At 43.0% G+C, this 20924-nt stretch overlaps 1 protein-coding gene across 3 annotated transcripts in view; it reads right to left on the bottom strand.

The window, feature by feature from the left end:
- SMPD3 (sphingomyelin phosphodiesterase 3) overlaps window positions 1-20924 on the bottom strand; it is a 351886-nt gene that overhangs the window by 222581 nt on the left and 108381 nt on the right. The window contains exons 5-9 of one of the 3 annotated variants that reach the window (XR_014528791.1): window positions 20136-20291; window positions 16897-16986; window positions 16244-16307; window positions 11709-11871; window positions 8448-11022 (exon numbers count right to left, since the gene is read on the bottom strand). Coding sequence is in view for 1 of the 3 variants with exons in the window: in XM_083514992.1 (XP_083371118.1) it covers window positions 10921-11022; window positions 11709-11871; window positions 16244-16307; window positions 16897-16986; window positions 20136-20291 (575 nt within the window). In the remaining 2 variants the exon portion in view is untranslated. Of the gene's footprint in view, window positions 1-636; window positions 11023-11708; window positions 11872-16243; window positions 16308-16896; window positions 18834-18945; window positions 20292-20924 lie in introns of those variants that run through there. The other 2 variants (XM_083514992.1, XR_014528790.1) reach the window with 2 other exon arrangements.

Raw genomic sequence — 20924 nt, 5'->3', positions numbered from 1 at the left:
AGATTTTTCTTACACTGATGTGGCCAGATTGCACCAAATGTGGCAAACCACATACACCATATATGTAGTGCATATATGGTGCCACAACCATGTCCTTGATGCCTTTAGAGGTTCACTTCCATTTAGAAATATGAGGGTGAGACATGTGTTTTACATCAGATGTTCTGCCCCTTCTTTCACACTAGTATCTTGCCCATAGAATCCATAATAGACAGAAGGTGTATTTTTTAGCCTTAAAATTTTATTATATCATTTGCATCAACCATATTCCTTTCAGCACCATAGAAGTGAAGAAGAAAGACTTCTCTTCATTTGCCAAAATATCTTTTAAAAAAGAGAGAGAGGTGTAAGCTGATTTCATTTCATTACACACAAAGAAATGGATGGAACATTTTAATTTGGCTTTCTTTAATATATATTTATATATTATATATAATCATAACAAAAATGCCAGAAGGTTTGTATGTGCTTACCATATAAAAACATTAGTTTTTAGAAGGATACAATACAGAAAAAATCATTGAAATTAAAAAAGTTTTTTTTTTTAGGCTTTCTAAATCTATTAATACAATATTTAAAAAGACAAAGATTCATAGTTAAACTGTGTGCAGGTTATGGACAAAGGAGAATGACCGCTTTAGTAATACCAGATTTATTTATTTTTTAAAAAAGATTAATCTGTCTTGTCACTGAAAACAGTTAAATTGGGAATTTTTCTATTACACAGTTTGAAGTCTACACAAACTCCCTTTCCCCAGCTGGACAGAAACAGGCAACATTTCAGTCTGTGAGCTGGGCCGATATGTGTTGACTAGCAGATTTGCATTCCAGGCTAACCATATGTTAAAATGGACTGGGCTGATTCTATGAGACTGCAGCCACTCATTAGGGACTCAGGGAAGTGGCTTCCAGCTGCAGTAGCATGGTCATCGATTGAGTATTCCATAATGGTAAGAAGAGAAGAAAATGTGGCAATGGAAGAGAAGAAAGAGAAGGAGGGGGAGAAAGAGAAAAAGAAAAAGGAGGAGGAGGAGCAGAAGGAAGATGAGAAGGAGAAGAACAATAAAGCAGGAGAAACAGAAAGAGAAGGAGGAGAGCATATTTTAGGGCTGACGTTTCTGGAATCATGGCAATCTAGAACATTATGAGAACTACCTGTCTGATCAGATCAAAGGTCCATCTAGTCTGGCATTTTCTCACCAAAGGTGGTCAACCAGCTAACTCTGGGAAACTTAAGAGCAAGACATGAAGACTTCTCTCCTGTTGTTTGTTCACAGTGCCCGATATTCAAACTGCATCTGAACATGGAGGGTCTATTGAGCTACTGTGGCTGCTTGCTGTTATGTATATGAGATAGGTGATGTCTGAGATAGTGGCCTAGTTCAGATACAGAACGATCTCAGTCTGACAAACCATGGTTTACCAGAAGAAGAGGTTTGGGCATGCATTACCTGCTTTGTTCCCTCCTTTCTCTCTTACAACTTTATGCAGTGCTTCTCAGGCTTGTTTCACTATTTTATATCTGATCTGGGAAACTGTGGTTTAAGCTCTAATTAGAAGCCAGGATTGTGAAACACAGTATGAATGTAGTTGGAACTGAAACCACAGTTTCCCACTACTGTGGTTTAACAAACCCCAGCAGTATTGAAACAAGGCAAGAGAAAGGAGGGTGCTTTCAGGAAATGCTGCTGCTTCTCTGTCTGGTTTTTCAGACTGAGATCACTACAGCTGAATAAGGCTGGGCACTGTGAATCCTGTAACTTGGGCAGACCTCAACTTTTCAAGAAGCACAGAGCCCCTGCTGCTTATTGTCTCTCAGTGATTCTTGGTAACATGTATCCTATGACACAACCATTAATGTGGTTCATTATGCTGTATGTTTCCCCGCCCCCATGCTGCACAATCAACTATTGTGTGCCAAGGAATGTGCAGTGTAGTGTTGTCATGCTACATGTTGTGTTATAGGAAGAAGCAGGAAACAGATACGCAATAAACCCAACTCTGTGTCTCTCATAAAGTCTACTTCTGCCTTGAAAGAACAAGCTGATACTAAGTATACACATGTCCTTCCCTCCCTATTTCATCATGCTTGATCAACATAGTAGCACCTGTCTCCATCCTGATGCCCTCCAGATGCTGCTGAACTACAACTCCCATCATCCCTGACCATTGGCCATGCTGGTTGGGACTGACGGGAGTTGGAGAAGAACTGCTTGGATGCAGAAGGTCCCAGGCTTAATCCTTGGCATCTTTAGGTAGGGCTACAGGGGACCCCTGGTAGAAGCACTAGATGGACAGACTCAATATAAGGGAGCACCTTTTGCACATAACCTCTGGCAAGCACTAGGTTGTAGCTAGCGGGCAGCATCAGTTGCTAAATATTATTTAACAAAGCTATCAGACCCAACAAATTTTAAAAATTCCATCTAGCAACAGCAGGCATGGCAAGGGGGAGCCATTAGGTTATGTACTTTGCACTAATAATAAGCACAGTGTTAATAGGGAAGGAAGGAGAGCACTTACAGAATATCAGACAGCAGTAGCTACAGACAGGAAGTTGAGTCCAATATTTCTCAAGAGAGGAAGTTGTGAAGGTGGGTGTGTTCTTACGGACTGTATGTAAAGAGTGTGGATAGCCAGCGCAATGCCCTCAAGATGTTGAGGACCACAATTCCCACAATCCCTGGGCATGCTGGCTGGGGCAGATGGAATGTGAAGTCTAAAACAGTGGAAGCACATCACATTGGTGACCCTTGACATTGAGTATATCCGGTTGGAAACCATATTCTGTGATGGACAGTGTAATCACTCAGTAACTGATAGTGCAGTCCTATTCCTGTTTGCTCAAACACAAGTCCCACTGAGTTAAATAGGACTTACTCCTAGGTAAGAGGGCTGTGAATTTATAGACTGAGGGGCCCTGAGCATATTCTTGAAGGTAATTCAGCTTGAGCAGTTTTCCCTTAAGTAGCCAGGGGGGCTGATGTCCTGTAATTGCCTAAGAAGAATTAGGGATGTGGAGAGGCTCTCTTGGAAACATAGTTGGTCTTGTTTAATTTCTCTCATTAAAAACCCCTTCCTTCCTTCCTTCCTTCCTTCCTTCCTTCCTTCCTTCCTTCCTTCCTTCCTTCCTTCCTTCCTTCTTTGACATTCCTAATACTTTTCTCTGTAGCAGGAATCAACCAAAAATGACCTTGAAGGATCACTTTAAATGAAATCTGTTGATCCCTCTGACCCTTGGATTTTTCTCACTGCAGGGAGTTTTCTCACCAGTCCTGTACTCCCTGTACTTGGATTCCTAATGCTGATTGGTGAATGGCAGGGTCACAGCACACCATGGCCTAGTAACCTGGTTATTGTGAGTCCAAACAAGCATGTTTGTAAAACTCTTTGCTCAATGTTTTTCAAAACTTTTTTTTTCTTCCCTTAAAATCCCCTAAATGTTTCTCCTAACAAGGGACCAACAAATTCACTTTCAAGATGTCCGTGGTGAAATTCCATGGGAACTCTAAAAAGGACAATAAAGTATCCTGTATCTAAGGGGATTCATGGTAGTGTTATATAATACTTTAAGAATAGCATAGTGCTGTCTCAGGCTATACTTCCTAGATACATATCATGTACCATGATGCTAGATCCCACAGGACTCTGAAGAGGACTCAGATGAGTGCAAGATTCAGGTCACTTTCCTCAGAAGAGAATATTCAGTAGCTGGTCCTGTGATCTCCTGCCTAGAGGATGTTGACCTACAACCAACCTTGGACTTAGAGGATGAGACTACTGTTCTTCAACCTTAAGTCCCCAGATGTTGTTGGACTCCAACTCCCATCATTCCCAACCAGCATATCCAACAGCACCTGTTCTAGACCTCACAGAAGCCAAAGGACATAGAATTGGGTGAGGACCTCTTAAGGAATGTAGATGTCTCCTTCAAGGAGGTGGGGCTTAATGCAGTATAGGTCTTGCCTGCTTTAGAAGGCCTCAGATGGCTTCAGCTCCCTATTGTGGCAAATATCTTTCACAACTCAGCCAGCAAGACCTACTGGGAACTGTCCAGGGTTCTTATTCCTGGATAGCGAGACCTGCCATGACCACCCGTCTAGATTTAACTATACTTGACCCTGCCCAGAACCATATGTTCCCATTTTCCTGAAGTTCAAAAATTCCACCCATTTTCAAAGCTTTATGGCTCGCAGGATACTTGTAGAGTTCTATAAATTATGCAGGCAGCACAAACCTTGGTCTCATCCTCCCTTAGGGAGCAAGTATCTCATTGAGTCATGAGTGGCTATGAGGAGATGCAGATGGTTTCTGCTCCTTTGAATTTGATTCTTCCATTTAAACACGCCTTTGGGGAGCTCGTTGCGTCGACCAGTTAACCATTTTGAACGGTTGGCATGAGCCAAACCTGAGGTGGCTTTCATAAGAAATCCTCTATCTCTAGTATCACCTTGCTGGCGTTGTGCATGTGCACATGATGCCTGTTCAAATGTCAACATTTCCTAGTCTTAGAAAAACACTTGGGGGAGTCCCTTTGGTAGGGAACTGGCTGGTTGTAGAAGTGTGGGAAATCAAGTTCTTGGGAACCAATGCCTAAATACAAAATGCAGACATATATTAACACAGTTATGATTGGTGTGCATGTGAATATATCAGGGCATTTTCCCTTGCAACATACAGGGGAGCCAATGGGAAAGGATTGTGTTATTTCCATGGTTAGTTCTACTCAGAGTAAACCCACTGGACATGGCTAACTTAGGTCCTTTAATTTCAGTTGGCCTACTTTTACTAGAGCTTGGTTGGTGATAACCCTTTGTGACACTCTGTGCATGTATCGGAGACTTATAAATTCAACATACACCAGAGCCTGTGCTCAGCTTCCTCTGGCTCAGCCTGGTGCTTTCCAGATGGGCTACAACCCCTGTGGCCACTGGCTGAGGCTGATGGGAGTTGTAGTTCAAAACACCTGGAGGGCAGCAGGTTGGGGAAGGCTGGTCTGGGGCAAGGCATGGCAACCAGCACCAGTCATGCAGCTCAGGGACAGCCTTTATCTGCAGGACTGGGATGGCATGCATAGGATTCAATAGCCACATTTCAACTAGGGATTAAGGACAAGGTGACAAAGGGCACACCATGTTCACCACCTTCCCATAAGTTCAAGATTTCTCCCCTACCCAACAAATTGGGAGGAGAAGGTGGTATTCAGTGACAACTGAAACCGCTCCTGTGACTTCCTCCCACCAATGGGTTATGTGGAATACTGGAATATGCTCCAAGATCTGGGTGTTTTATCCTTCCATCTGGTGTCCACATCATTGAAAATAAAATTGGATCCTAAGGGACTTTAGGCCATGTACATAATACAGCTGTTGTCTGGACAAAATGTAAATTTGCAATAACAGGAAAGAATGTGATCACAGATGTACGGAATTTACTTTTCTTTTTCAAAACACCGTTCTCTGGAATGAGAAGTATATTTCTTCCATTTGCCCTCAAACAGGATTCCAGCTCTCCCATAGCATATCAAGGCAGCAGAAGGCACAAGGTCAATGCACTAATAAGGCAAAGGAATATGATTCCCAGCCTAAAAGTTTCCCCAAAGTTTGACCCACAATACTATTCAATGGTTACGAATGACATTGTTGTTGATTAATCCAAAAGTATCTACCTCTTTTTACAACTATCAAATTTTCTACAGTTTTAAAAATGGAGAATATCCAAGAATGATAAACTCTGAGAAAGTTTACTTCAAAACTGACCCTGACCCCCCCCCCGAAAAAGAAACCCCACAACTCACATAAAAAAGAAATCTTAACGCATCTAAATTTGAAAGGGGAAGAAGGAAAAACCTGGTTTGGTTTTCTTTCTTTCTTTCATTCATTTATAGAAAAGCAAGAATTCCCAGAAAGTAACCTGTAATTTAGACAGTTAGCTTTTGTGGGTTTTTAAAACTGTAAATAGTGTAGCACAGTTTGGCAGTAATTGGTACAATTGCTTATAGACCACACAGCATGTCTACTTCAGCTACTCACAGAATGTGGATATCTGGTGGTAATTTACACAGCTTAAAGGGAGCTATTTAAATACTGCGCCTTGGCTTAGTTTTACTGCTAGTGGTAAACATTCTAGACAGAGATGGTGGACAGCATATGAGCTGTAATTCATACTTTGGACAGAAAAAAGTTAATAAAATACAAGCAAACAGAAAAGTAGAATGAGAAGCAATGTTGCAGATAAAACAACCAGTCAGGTTTAGCTTGGGTCATGAACTAGAAAATCCATTGGTTCATGCCCCTGCAGAGAAAGTTTGATGCAATGAAGACAGATGAATATGTGGGGAGGGAGCATTTTTCTTTTCTCTCTCATAGAATCAGAAAGTTGGAAGGGACCCCATGGGTCATCTAGTCCAGCCCCCTGTAATGCAGGAATCTCAGCATGCAGTCCCCCATCCAATTTGAAACCATACTGGACCCTGCTTAGCTTTACAAATGTGCTAGCAGTTTTTATTGCAGATTGATTTCTGTACTGGGCGATGAAATGCTATTTGCTCCTGGTCATCACCACCACAGGGGTTGGTATAGTCCATAAAGGTGCTTTGATATGGACATGATCCAAACTAGCCCTGATTAATACACTTTCTGTCTCTGCTTCCCTGGAACATGCAAAGCAGCCCTGTGGGTGCTAGTCATCTAGGGCAAATGGGCTCTGCCCCACCAACCTCACAGCCTGCCTGCCTTTTTTCTTACAATGGCTGGTGGCACTGACCGTCAGCTTCCTCCTTTGTAGAACACAGCAGGGAGGAGGATGGGAACAAATGTAGAGTCAGTTGGCACCGCCTGTCATTGTCTCGGGCTCTGCCTCCAGTTGGCCTCCCTGCCTTCCACCCTGTCTCAGTCTGCACCGCTGGTGGTGCCTTAGCAGGTCTGCTGAAATCTCTGCTCACAGCTATTTGCTTTCTGGAGTTCCCTGCTTTGGAATGGCCTGATCAGGCATCTGTGGAAGTTTTACTATTGCTTAGGCTTTCAAAGCACGGGAGGAGAAAGGTGATTCCCCTTAAAGCTGAGGCAGTCAAGTCTCCTTCTCTACGAGGGTTGTGGAAAGGCAAATTTCTTCCCACTCTGATGTCTCCAGAATTTTACAGGTGCAATGATGTGCCACAGACTATGGCCCACCTGTATCAAGCCTTTGCAGTCATTATGGACTTCACTTTGGAACCTGGTACAGATCCCATTGTCCAAGTCAGTTTTCAAATCCCTTTTAGAGTCATTTCAGGTGGACCCACCCTGTCCTTTATAGAGAAAACCCCATGACTGATTTTTTATTATTATTATGTTTGCACTGTATTCCATTTCTCCAGAAATGTTTGCATCATTTCCAATCAGTTCTCTCTGATCCACCAGTCTTTTATTTCATCTTCCTTGATTTCTTGTTCTTTGTTTTTCAGAAGAGGCAAAGAAAAACCCTGCTTCTGGAGCCATCTGGTTCTATGGTACATCTTGTTCAATCTCACAGCCATAGCACTGAGATCTGTTGCCAGATTCTGAGACATGCTCTCCACTTAGGATGGCCCCCAATTAATGCATCTGTACAAAGACACTAACTGGGGGCTTGCCCTTCCCTCCCGAGATGATCCAAAATGTTGCACTGGCAACAACCTCTGTCATCCTTAGCTGCAGAAACGCAGAATTTTGAAGCATTATGAAATCAGAGATTTCGCTAAAGACTGGTGGGGCGGCTTGGCTCAATCTATGCTACACCCTAATGTATTTTGGCAACCGTGGAGCTGAACAGGCAACAATAGTGCCTCCCAGTGTACCTAATACATGACAGGAACATGTTTCAGTGTGCAGCTGCATAATGCTGAATGACAAGCCCACAACTGCTTAAGCATATCTGAAAATTCTGCCTCCGAGTTCAAGAGGGATATGAAAAGCAGATTGGGTTGATCTATGACATTTGATCTTCCACCATTTATAAGTGGCAATACTATTTTGGAGAGGTACAGATTCTTCCTGCTCTGGAAGGTGTGCTTGTCACTTCTAAAAAAGGAAAGTGTCACATCAGAAGTGCAGACTAGGAGAGAAACAGATTGTTTCAGGTGAGGGTCTATTTAGAGTTCATAAAATAAATTTGTGTTCAGGTAGGAAATAGATAATAGTGTTTGGGTACTTATTCATGAACTTTATAGATGCCTGTGGGAAACCAGAACTCAGGATTCGAACACAAGATCATGGCTAGTAGCCATCAATAGCCTTCTCCTTCATTCTAACTCTCCAGTCTAATTCTCTTTTAAAGCCATCCAAATTGATGGCCATCACGGCCTCCTGTGTGTTGCAAGTGAATGAGGTTATAAACGAATGAGGTGCTGTGACTGGACAGTGGAAGTCATGTTTAGGCCACGCTGCCCCAGAAGCCACTCCCTCTATCATTGGGTGGGCAGAGAACACTGGATGGTTCTTAGTGGGCACTCTGCATGTGTTTAAAGGCACTCTTTCCTTCATACATGCTGTACAAGCCCTGCTGTGGGAAGAGGGATGGGGTTCAGAAATTTCAGTCCACCACCTCAAATCAAGCTGAACTACCAAGCTAGGTGAGCGGGGCAGGAATGGAAGTCCATCAGCACAAGAGAAGAACGAGCAAACAAATCTTCTGCAACAGAAGTTAAGAGGTACAAATGGTAATGTGTGAGATCTTCCTCTCCTTGGAGTGACAGGCACATCTTCCGCATGTGGCACCTTTTAGTGTGTCTGATTCAGAATTTACAGAACTTCCCTACTATGTCTTGCTATGCGCTTCTGGTGAAGTTGCTTGTGTTTTAGCTAAGGCTCTCTGCCACCTATTTCCTTGCATTGCTCTTTCTGTTCTCACAATGCATGAGGACTAATATACACATCACTAGAGTAGCCACTGCTTCCCTGTGACTGGTTCCCATGCTGCTCTGATTGTGTTCAAATGAAGAAATCCCACTGGGATGAGCAGGCAGAATAGGAAGCAACTGCATTGGTGCTATACCTCCTTGAGGGTTGATAGCACTGGTGTGGTTGCATTGCACATGACCCATCTGTTCCATGCGATTCCTTCATCCAGACAGCACTGGAACTGCATGGGATTCAGCCGTGCCACTTTGTTGACATATTCAGTAGGTCTATGGGCCAATTCATTCAGCAGAATCCACTGGTCATGTTTCCCTTGTGGTTGTGATGGCTGGGTTTACATAGTTCAATTCTCCCGCTCACCACCTATAGAAAACTAACACACTAGGGAGAAGGTTTAGGCTAGCCTTTCCCCTGACATACTACCTTTCCATGTGCTGAGAACCATCTTTTGGTGGAGGAACATTCCAATATTCACATAACTGAGGTGGGTTCCATAGTCTACGCCAACTTTGCATGTGTTTATTCATAAATCCAATCTGTTCCTGTTCCGTATTAATCTGTCTTTAAAAAAAAAAACTGCACAAGAATTTGTATTTCGGTATTTTGATATGGATTTCAATATGCATTTCATCACAAAATATTTAAGTATGTATTTTGTCTCAATGTAGGTGTTTTATTCTAAAATATGCATTATTAAATGCATTTTGGTATCACAAAAGTTCAGAACCTGAAGGGTAATTATGGCCCCATCCACACAGAAGTTGCTGCAGATCAGGTTAGAGCCACCAGAGAGTCAGAGCAGACAACGTTGAGATAGATTATTAGACTGACGGGGTTGTATCCAAGAAAGTTGTCTTGTTAGTAGACAGACTCCCAGAAGCACAACAGAACCTCCTTCCCTTCCCTCCTTCCAAAATCTGCTCTGGAGGGTTGGGGAGGAACCCCAAACAGGTTTTGGGGAAACACCTGAGGGAAGGAGAATGAGGGGCAACTCCATTCCACTTTGTTAGATACAACTTATTGTCTGGTGGTGACATAAGACAGCTTTGAAAGTTTGTGTGCCAAACCTCTCATACTGCAAGCTGCAATGGACCAGTCCAGGAAAGATGCCGCCACTTGTATCTGCCACATCTGCCATAGTGTCTTCTGAAATCTTATCTCCAGGATTGCATTGGTAGAGAATACTTTAGGATTTGGCCCTACTGTTTTGACAGTCGCCTGCTTATAGGCAATATGACACTGTTTTCCAAACCTGGGTTTTCAAGGTCCTAAGAATACTGTCGCCAGGATGCTTTGGGTTCTGAATTACCATTGCCATCCTTCTCGTTTCCCCTACCTGCCCACCCACCTCCACCCCAATGGTACCTCACTGACCATTCCATTCCTAAGTGAGTGGCATGCAATGTGGAGGCATGCTTCTGACGCAGGCATGCTACTACAACATTAACAGGCTAAAAAGAAAAAAGGAAAGGAAAGGGGGTGGGGAAGAAAAATGATTTTTTTAAAAAAAAAGAAGAAGAGAGAAATTAAGCATTAGCTCATTAAGGATATATAAAGAAATGATTCGAAAACTCGCTTTTGGAGCAGCACTAACACAGAGACTGATTACAAACTAAATTGTGCTATATATCAGTATATATATAAAAAAACATTGTTTTGTAAGAATGGCACTGGTTCAAAAGAATTGGGACTTCTACCTTGGTTCCTTTTAAGTCCACAGTGAAAGTATAGAAATACAGGCTTGCCCGGTTGCCTGGCAACTCGTGACGCTTGTGGGTGGGCTGACACCCCCTTCCCTTCCCCATCTCCCCATGCACAAATTCACATACGTTCTCTGCTTCCCTTTTTAACATCTTCCTAACAGGATGCAAATGGAGAGGAATCTGAAAAGCAGGTAGAATCGCAGCCAGAGGATAGTCTGAGTCAAGCCTGGCCTGGAGGGGGTGGGGGCATCCGAAAAATCCCACACTCTGTCTTGCATCTTGGTCACAAGTTTGGAAGTTCCCTCCTCTACACACTTGGGGGACAAAAAAACGGTCCTTTTTTAAGGATCCTCTTCTCCCGTTGAAACCATCAGGCGCATGGCAACAGGCAGGTGATCAGTTAAGCCTGCCAGCTGAGTAATGAAACTGAACTCTTCCACTTCCTGCGGAGGAACAGCAAAAGAAATGATTTTTAAAAAGAGCTCTATGGTGTGTGTGTGTGTGTGTGTGTGTGTGTGTGTCCCCGCCACTTTTAAGGTTTCAGATGAAAATAAACATATCAGAAGAGCCTGGATCAGGCCAAAGACCCAAATAGTCCAGTGCTCTGTTCTCATAGTGACCTACAGAACTCTGCCCACCTGTGGGTCCCGGGAACTGCTCTTCAGAGGAATCCTGCCTCTAACAGTGGGATGAGAACATTGCCATCGTGGCAAGTACCTGCTGATAGCCTTGTATTCCATGAATTTATCTAATCCTCTTTTAAAGCTATCCATATGGGTGACCACCTTGACTTCTTGTGGGAGTGAACTCCACAGTTTAACTATTTGCTGTCTGGGAAAAGTCCTGTCTTTTGCCTGACCTGAATCTTCTGACATTCAGCTTCATTGGCTGATTCTGAGTTCTTGAATGATGATGCCCTGCCTACAGTATGGCTGAAGCAAAACAAAACAAAACTGGGCGTCCTCCCAGGGGCATCTTAACATAATGGGATCCCATCAGAGGGTGACTGTTCATAGTGAGCCTTGGGGAATGCTGCTTGAATCAAGAAGCATTGTCCATCACAGCTGATGCCAAATTCTGACATGCAGAACTGTTATCAGTATGCCTGTTCATATGTGACTGGGCTTACCACTTTCCACTCTAGATAGAGTCCTTCTTCAGTGTAAAGCATGTAGTCAATTCGCCTCCCATTCCCCTTCAAAGCTCTCTTCCTCCCCTTCTGACTTGAAGGATGGGTCTTGCTGGTAGGAAAGACAATATAGGCTTTTCGCCCTTCTTCACTTTCCATTGTCCTGGTTAAACACACACACACACAATGGTTTATTATGTGTCAGATCTACATCTGTGTCATCCACTGTTCTAACAAATTTCAAGTGGGTTCCCAGTTTTTGGTGGTGGATGCTTTACTGGAGATAGCAAAGGTATAAAATCTTCTATTTCTGAAGTTTCATTTTATATCGGTAATTTCCACTTAACTACGCAAAACTATGGAATAGCATATAAATACACATTACAATTCTCACACACCCAATATCAACAAATTATCTCATGTGCATTGTTGTTGTTGTTGTTATTGTTATTATTCTAAAGTGCCTAATGTTTCCTGAGAACTGTACAATTCTTTAAAAATAAGATATAAGTTGGTCCATCTAGCTAGATTGTCTACACTGACTGGCAGTCAGAAACCTGGTTTCAGGCATAAATCTTTCCCCATCCTACCATAGCTGTCAACCGTCCCTTATTTGGCGGGAAACTCCCTTATCCCAGCACTGTTTCCCACTGCTGTCCCAGATTGCTGATGTCCCTTAAATTTCCCAGGTTTCAAAGGAAGCAGCTCCTCTCCCTCCCTCCCTGCCGGCCAGGGAGGAGGGAGGCTCCAACTGTGTTGCTTGGCTGCGTTGTGACGGTGTTTTTCCTTGCTGCATCCTCTTTGCCGGGTTGCTGCGCTGTGGGATCCACCTCTTGAGGCTTTGTTTTGCTGCTGATTGACTAAAATCCCTTATTTTGTCTGCTGATCCCTTCTTTTTGAGGCTGCTGGTCCCTTATTTTCAAATCTATAAGTTGACAGCTATGCATCCTACCTAGAGATAATAGGGGTTGAACCTGGGACCTTCTGCATGCAAAGCAGATGTTCTGCCACTGAGCTCCGATTCTCGTATCCTTGGACAATAAAGTATGCCTCTCTTTGGCTGTCCAGTTCTGGCGGAATGGGCAGTCAAAGCAGTATACTTCCCTAAATGTTTACTCAGAAGTATCTCACTGAACGCAATGTGGTTTACTTCCAAGTAAGTGTGCATAGGATTATTGACAATTTGTGGTGAATCATGGGCTTATTCTTCAAATAGTAGTCTTGGATTGAAGATCCACAGTTGGCCTTTGTGAATAAGGCACACACCAAAATTACCAGACTATACCATCAATTATTTTCGAAAAGAGAGAGATGAAAACTTGATTTTTCCACAGAAGAAATGGAGACACCAGTTGTCGAGGCCTGTGGCTCCTTTTCAGGAAACTTAAAAGCATATGAAAATAATTGGTACAATTGATTCTTATTACCCAGCCTTTATCAACCTTTAAAATGTAAAATCCAGTTTTAACATGTTCTGAAGTATTATCTCTGGAGACCTAAGTCAATTGACACTAGCTTGCTTCTGATTAATTTCAGTATCAAGGAATCAATACTTATCAATGATCCCTGGATGCAATTTTTTTTTAACTGCAAAAATCTTCTATGAAGATGGTGGTTCAAATATGGACCGTTGTATAATTAATTGTCTTCAAAAGTGCCACAGACAAGACATTCTTCAGACTACTTAGGGGGAAAAACTCATGGAATTTTCATTTTTTTAAATGAAAGAGCTGTGGCTCTGACAGAATTGACCTCTGTTGAAACACCAGCAGATTATCTCCGCTTCATAATAGCAAATTAAGCAAGAAGCTGAGAAAAGTGGCTGGTTTGTGTGCAACACATTTCGCCATATTTCCTGCAATATATTAATTTGAAAAATGGCTGTGTTCTATGGTGTGGTTACTTTATATTAATGGTGGATTTAGGAATGCCTGGAATCCCTTTGCGCATTGTAATTTCTGCCTCCCACCACTCTTCAGCATCCAGCCAGTCCATGAAAGACTTTTACCTTTGCCCAGTGAGTTACATGTGCTACCACAGTCCTATGCATTTAACTGAGAAGGGAACATCAGACTGAAACTTTCTAGAGGGCCACCCAGTCTGGCTGCTTCAGTTCACATGTTGTTTTCGAAGTGCAAATTAGGTTAAGTTCACCTTTAAATGCAAACTGAATTGAATTTCTCCCCCATCCATACTCAAATTACCACCCCCGGCTGCTTTTCTCCCCAGGACATAAAATATATGTGTCTACATATTTCCACTGAGATTTAAAATCTACTGCCCTGCCTGTATTCCCCCCCTTTTCTCCTCTAGAGGAAACAATCTTTGTTGGTCAGTCAACAGAAAGAAGCTTGGGTTCTGGATGCCACAGAGCTGAAAATTATGCCTACGGCACCCTGGAAGTGACACTTCCCACCTTTCAGTTTCTTGACTGCACCATGATGGCAGGTGAAGAGTTTCCCTTTTCTCATGAAGTTTGAAATCCAGCTACACAATAAGAGGCACAGGGGTTTGTGGGTGCAGACAATTAGCTGATTGGCAGCACTCCACACTCCACTGTTGGGGGAGAGCTGCAGCTTTACATACCCCACATAATGTATGACTTTAGGTGCCGGGCAGGTGAGCATGGTTTTGGGGAAATGGTCTCATGGGCCAAATTAGGACCCCTGGCAGCCAGCCCCCATTAAGCCCATGGACCAGAGATTCCCCACTCCTGGTTTATACTAACTGGCAGTGGCTCTCCAGGGTTTGGGGCGGGAGATCCCAGGGCAGAATTTGAGACCACCTGCACACAAGGCAGATGATTTACCACTAAGTTAAGGCTGTCCTTCCCCACTGTATCCACTATAGTATGTATTAAAAGTAGCTGTAAAGTCCTCCAAAACCACCCTGTCACAAAAGTAACTCCATCTCTCTGATACCACTGAAAAATTATGTAGTTTGGAAAAGTGTGCCACTTCAATCTCAGTGACATCCGCCATGATAATCAATATAAGGAACTGATAAATTGTCCTTTTGGTGCCAAAGATTGTCTGGGCTGCAAGACTATAACCTGACTGTATACAACATTGTGACAGCTTTAGACCTGCAATAAAACTTGACTGATAGGCAGGTGACCGCCCCTTTGAATAGTGGATTGGTATTAAGTGAAAGAGACCAACAACCAATCCACCCTAGGTCTGTGAATATCTTAATTAAATGGCCGTTTCTTCACTAGTTGCCCTAACAGTATCCTATTAATCAAGTCAGAGGTGGAGGCACATTGTGACTAAGTAGCAACGGTGTTTATTGATCTTTTAAATAAGGAAATAGGTCCATGTAGTCACTCTTATCGATGTATTTAATAGTGCGGGCTTCTTAACTTTATTAATAGATTTCCAGAGGTTGGTGCTGGAAGTCTAATGGAAGCCTAATTTACTGGGCTCTTTCCAGAACTATTGATGCCAGTATAAATAGGGTGATAAATTAGTTTCTATAGCTTGGGCAAATTTTATTATTGAAGGATTTCCACAAGAGTCCATTCTAAACCTCATCTAGTTTGTCAATGACAATAGCAATTTCAGATGGGTATCATTTGCAAGCTCTTCAGCAAGTTTTCTTTTTAAAGATGACATTACAATTTGAGAGCTGCTTGACAACACATCAATTATGCATGGGGATTAAATGCCAATCAAACAAGGTGTCTTGAAAGACCAAGAGGAACTGGACTTAAAATAAATGAGAAGTTGGCTTTCAAAAGTGCTACAGACCACAAACTTTGTGAGTGCTTACTTTTTTGCCTTAGGGCCTGTGGAATTTTACTGCATTTGATTTTAGGGAGGGGGGGGTCAGTTTGCACTGTGGCAAATCCTACATGCCAGAGTAGAACAGAAATGAGGTCTAGGCCCTCCAGTCTGGACCAACACAGGGACTGTTCACCCTGCCCTGGATTCAGCCCCAAATCAATCTGTAGGTGAGGGTAAAGGTAACGGTAAAGGGACCCCTGACCACTAGGTCCAGTTGTGGATGACTTTGGGGTTGCGGCACTTATCTCGCTTTATTGGCCGAGGGAGCCGGTGTACAGCTTCCGGGTCATGTGGCCAGCATGACTAAGCCGCTTTTGGCGAACCAGAGCAGCGCACAGAAATGCTGTTTACCTTCCCACTGGAGCGGTACCTATTTATCTACTTGCACTTTGACGTGCTTTCAAACAGCTAGGTTGGCAGGAGCAGGGACCAAGCAACGGGAGCTCACCCCATTGCGGAGATTTGAACTGCCGACCTTCTGATCGGCAAGCCTTTTATTTCAGGGGGTACTCAAGGGTACGCAGTACCAGCACCTTTTTGTTGTTGTTGTTAAAAAGTGTGGCACTTACTGTAACAACTTCAGGGTGAGTACTGGAACCTACTGAGTGAGAGCGAAGAAAGAGACACTCTCTCCTCCCCCCCACCACCACTGAAAACACTATTCAAAATATAAAAGCAATACTCATTGGTGGTGCAGATTTAAAAAGCATCCACTATATTGTATAAGCAGAGAAACAAGGTGGTACTTACTTCTGCAGGTTATCTGCTGTGCACACTTCTTCATCATATAGTCCTTCTGGATCTAACAAGGTTCCTAGGAAGAGAAAGGAATTCATGGGTCTCCTATCAACCTTGGCTTTCTCCCTAATGGATGTAGACCAGAGTCTGTATGCAGTACTGAGTTGCGTTTCTGCTTCCATATATGATGCCAGTTTTGAGGCAGGTAAAGGTGCAGCTGGGCCAGGAGGGGGTTTGTACATGCCAACCAGCTGGTTAGCAGCACCTGCCAAGCCCTGTGAACAGCTCTTTGCCGCCATCTTTAGTCCCCTCTCCATCTGAAATGTCATGCCGCTCTTTAAACTTAAATACAATGATGGTTGGGGAAGATAAATAAAACCATTATTCGTGTTACACCGTGAGTGTGTGTTTCGATGTTTTCTTAATCTTCTTAAGCATATTTTATACAACAGCAGAGCAGCTTGTCAAATTCTGATGGCTGAAACAAAAATTGCGAGAACTATGTGAATGGGTTGTGAATTGAACTGAAATGGAAATTCTTTCCTTTCCAGAGGAAATGAAATAATTCCTTTTTGGAGGGGGTGAACTGGAACAGATTAATGAGCTCCCCCCCCCCCCAAGCACTGCTCCCAACCCAAGCCCAAGGCCATGGCAGCATCCCTTACCAATTGCCCATGATTTGTCCTCCCCTGGACCAAGCCGGCATGGGTCCTTGTAGCGCGTAAACAAGGAATGCTGCTGCTCCAGCTTGTCATCTGCAGCGAGAACACAAAGGACCAAGAATAAGGACGTCAGTGGCATGCGAAGAAAGGCAAGGGCAGGGGGAGGCAGGGTTGAGCAGCCTGCAGCCCTCCTGATGTTGCTGGATTGCAACTCCCAGCAGCCCCAGCCAGCTCAGGGAATATAATCTAGAGGCCACAGCTTGAGAAACCAGAGGCCACACCAGGGGCATTCCTCACTCATCCTGGATTTATATTGCATTGCATTTACTTGGGGCTGCCCTATGTCTGGATTTTCCTGTACGTCACTGGGATTTCAAAGGTGGAAGGGCAATTTCCGAAAGGCAGCAATTTGTCCTGTATCTTAGGCAAGTCAATCTAAAATTTGTGGGGTTTTTTGGTGTTTTTGTTTAAAAGAAAGTTCAACAACTTTCAGGTCTTCCTAAAAAACCTCACCAATTTTGGGGGTTTCCTTTAAAAAGAAGCTCAACAATTTCAGTGGTTTCCTTTAAAAAAGCTTGGGGTGTCCTCGTTTTTACTTTTTGAAATATGGCAACTCTAACTTACTTCCATGCCACTTAATACCAAGGCAGTCTCTAAGCAATCCATTAAAACATGGAAGAGTTGTATCTAACTAAGTTTTATGAGAAGTAAGCCCATTGAAATTAATGGACCTGCACTAGATCCCAAGACCTGCACTGCACCCAAGTATGACTAGCAGTGGATAAAGCCCACACTATACACTTTTCTTTTCCTCTTCCTTACTCCCATGTAGATCTCTCTAGACCTGTCAATTATTCCTTGGGGTTGGACTGATCTTTAGATTGGTGAAGGCAGGCAGTTAATTCAAACAGTCAAAAATGGTGAATTTTCTATTTTATTGCTGCAGTTTGCTGGGGAGGAGGAATTATTTGGAAATGCCATTCGAAGGCATAAAATTGTCTTGTTAAGTTTTGGGCAATTGTTTATTATTTATTTATTATTAGATTTCTATACCGCTTTTCATCACAGGGCAGTTTACAATATAAAAAATCAAAAATACATACCATGAAAACAACACATACACATATATACATACATACATACATACAAACACACACACACACACACACACACACACACACACACACACACGCCCCTGATTAAAAGGCCATAGATTGTTTAACTAGCTAGAGGCCTGGGGGAAAAGGAATGTTTTTGCCTGGCACCTAAAGATATGTGGTGAAGGTGCCAGAGCATTCCACAAACAATGAGCCACTGCAAAAAAGGCCCGTTCTCATGTTGCCGCCCTCCTGACCTCTTGCGGAGGAGGCACATGAAGAAGGGCCTCAGATGATGATCGTAGGGTCCAGGTCAGTTCATATGGGGAGAGGCCCATACGAGGTTTATGCAGTTAACCCATTCTGCTTTAGATCTAACCCTGTGCAAACACCTGAAACCTATGATGCCTCTTAATCATTTTTCTGCATCTCTCCTGGAAGAAAAGAAAAAAGAATTTCTTTTTGCTTCTCCTGGGGGAATCCCACAAGTGGCTGCCACCGGCACTAATGATGTCATTTGTCACTGTCTATTGTCAAGGCAACACAATCCATAAATGCGAGGCTTTTAAAAAGCGGTAAGGAAAAGAAGAAAGAAGCCAAACTGCTAAATATAAAACAGTGCTTTGAAGGTTATGCTGATCAGATCATCTGGCCAGGGTTCACACTTCTGCACCTTAGTTTACAGAGCAGTGACCTGATTTGCATCCAGGTATCTAAGGGTGGGGCCAAAAAAAAATAATTGCCAAAAAGTAGCTCTTTCAAGTCTCATGCCAATTTATTATTGGCCATTTCATAGGTCCATCACAGGCACTGACTCCTAAGGGCTGAGGCAGTCTTGGTCCCCTGAATGTATCTTTTTTAGGGGGCCTGGCCCCCTCAATGCTCAGAGGACATTTGGCGTTGCCCTCTGGCTCCTCACAACCTTGTGTTGGGCCACCTAAAAATATGGATAAGCTGGCACCTCTGTTGTCCATCAGTGCTGCTAGCAATGATACCAGAGGCTATAAATGGCTTCTAGGGATGGGGGAAAATTTTTGTTCAGTTCACGTTTAAAGGAAATTTGCACTTTCCAAAACAATCTGTGAACTGAAACACAGCACTCCTTCAAAATGTTCACATCATCCAATTTTGTTCTCATCTTGCCTTGGAAATGGCAAATGTGGCAAGTTGGCCATGAAATGAGAACCGAATCAAATTTCTCTCCATCTCTATTACCAGCTACACCAACTTGAATCTTTGTAAATCTCAGTAAGCTAAAAATTTCGCCAAAAAGAGATTTCTAGGAAACCTTATTGAGAATTTCACCCTTTGGATATTCAGTGAAATCCACCCACTCCCCATTTTGCTGCCTGCAAAGAGCATGGAGAATTTTAAAAGGCCTGCCCTGTCCTTGCAGTAGCCTAGCTTCTGTTTATTGATTTGACCATTTCTGCCTGTCTTTCTATGATAAAGTCAAGTGCAAGGTGGTTCACAAAGAAAAGACACAGCACGACTAAATTAAAAGCAAACTGAAGAACAGAATGAGCAGCAATAAATCAGCATCATTTCATATTATCTCTGTTTATTTTAATACATTAACCCCATTTATTAAAAAGCATTGCTTTCTCCAGTGATTCATTATAGCTCTACTTCACCCTTGTTTATCCCAGTACGTTGTCGTGAACTTCACACTAGGAAGGAGAGCAGGGAATAATTAGGAAAAAAGGATGGTGATGAAGAAGAGGAGGGTAAGGACCAGTGGGGTTCCAGGCACAACACAGTGTTGGCCAATAAAGGCTGGTCCATTAGGATGAATGGGGCACTGCCCCACCAACCTTGGTCTACCACCAGCCAGCCTACCCCTGTCTGCCTTCTTACAGTCCAGGGGGTGACACTAGCTGCCAGCTTTGCTCTGCTTAATCTCAGTGTTTTCTTTAGCAGGGAGGAGGATAGGGGTAAAAGTAAAATTAGCTCTGCCTGCCACTGGCTCTGGATTTATCTACTCTTTACTGGATTTCTCTGCCCTTTGCCCCACCAGTCCCAATGGGCACCAACCACCACGGGCAAAAGTGGATTTGGGGCAGTGCAACCAGCACTGCTGTGCTGTGCACCGAGCCTAGGGCTTAGCAGCTTAAAATACATCAAGCAAATAAGTGGCTGTCTCACCTGATGAGCAATTGTCAAAGTTGAGATCTCCACAGAGTACATCAAATGCCACCAGCTCCTCTGGATTGGCTGTGCTGGAGGAGGAGGTAGATTTTCTGAAATCAGCCAGCCAATCCTGAAGCAGATCCAGTTGTTCACATCGAACAGTACTGTCCCCTGCAGGAAGCACAAAGCAAGGGTTCTGGAGCAATTCCAAATTTCATTGTATTTACTGTGGTGGTATCTTAAGCTACTAGACCATAAGATGCAATTCTAAAATAAACATGTTGGAGTTCCTTCAAATGTAAACAGCCACAGATTTCCCATCCCTGGAGTAGAATGTGGATTTAAAAGCATTTTCAATAAAAGCCAATCAGCAAACTTTCTTTGTTTCTTTATTTTAAATACTTCTTACCCATTCTAGATGAGCCAGATGGACCAATGGTTTAACTCAGTATAAGACAGCTTCCTACATCTGATCATGGGATTAAGGTGGCAACTTTGTTGGGTAAGGACCAAAGAGCTCAGTGGTTGAGCATCTGCACATGGTCCCAGGTTCAGTCCCTGGCACCTCCAAGTAGGGATGAGAGAGACCCCTACCTGAAAATCCTGGAGAGCTGCTGCCAGTCAGTGTAGACAATACCGAGATATTTGGACCAATGATAGATAGATAGATAGATAGATATAGATAGATAGATAGATAGATAGATAGATAGATAGATAGATAGATAGATATAGATAGATAGATAGATAGATAGATAGATAGATAGATAGATAGATGATATAGATAGATAGATAGATGATAGATAG

The sequence above is a fragment of the Podarcis liolepis genome (genome assembly GCF_965112155.1).
Source record: "Podarcis liolepis genome assembly, chromosome: 7".
Taxonomy (NCBI): Eukaryota; Metazoa; Chordata; class Lepidosauria; order Squamata; family Lacertidae; genus Podarcis; species Podarcis liolepis.
The sequence above is the reverse complement of the archived record's forward strand: the minus strand, read 5'-3'. Positions and strand labels throughout refer to the sequence as shown.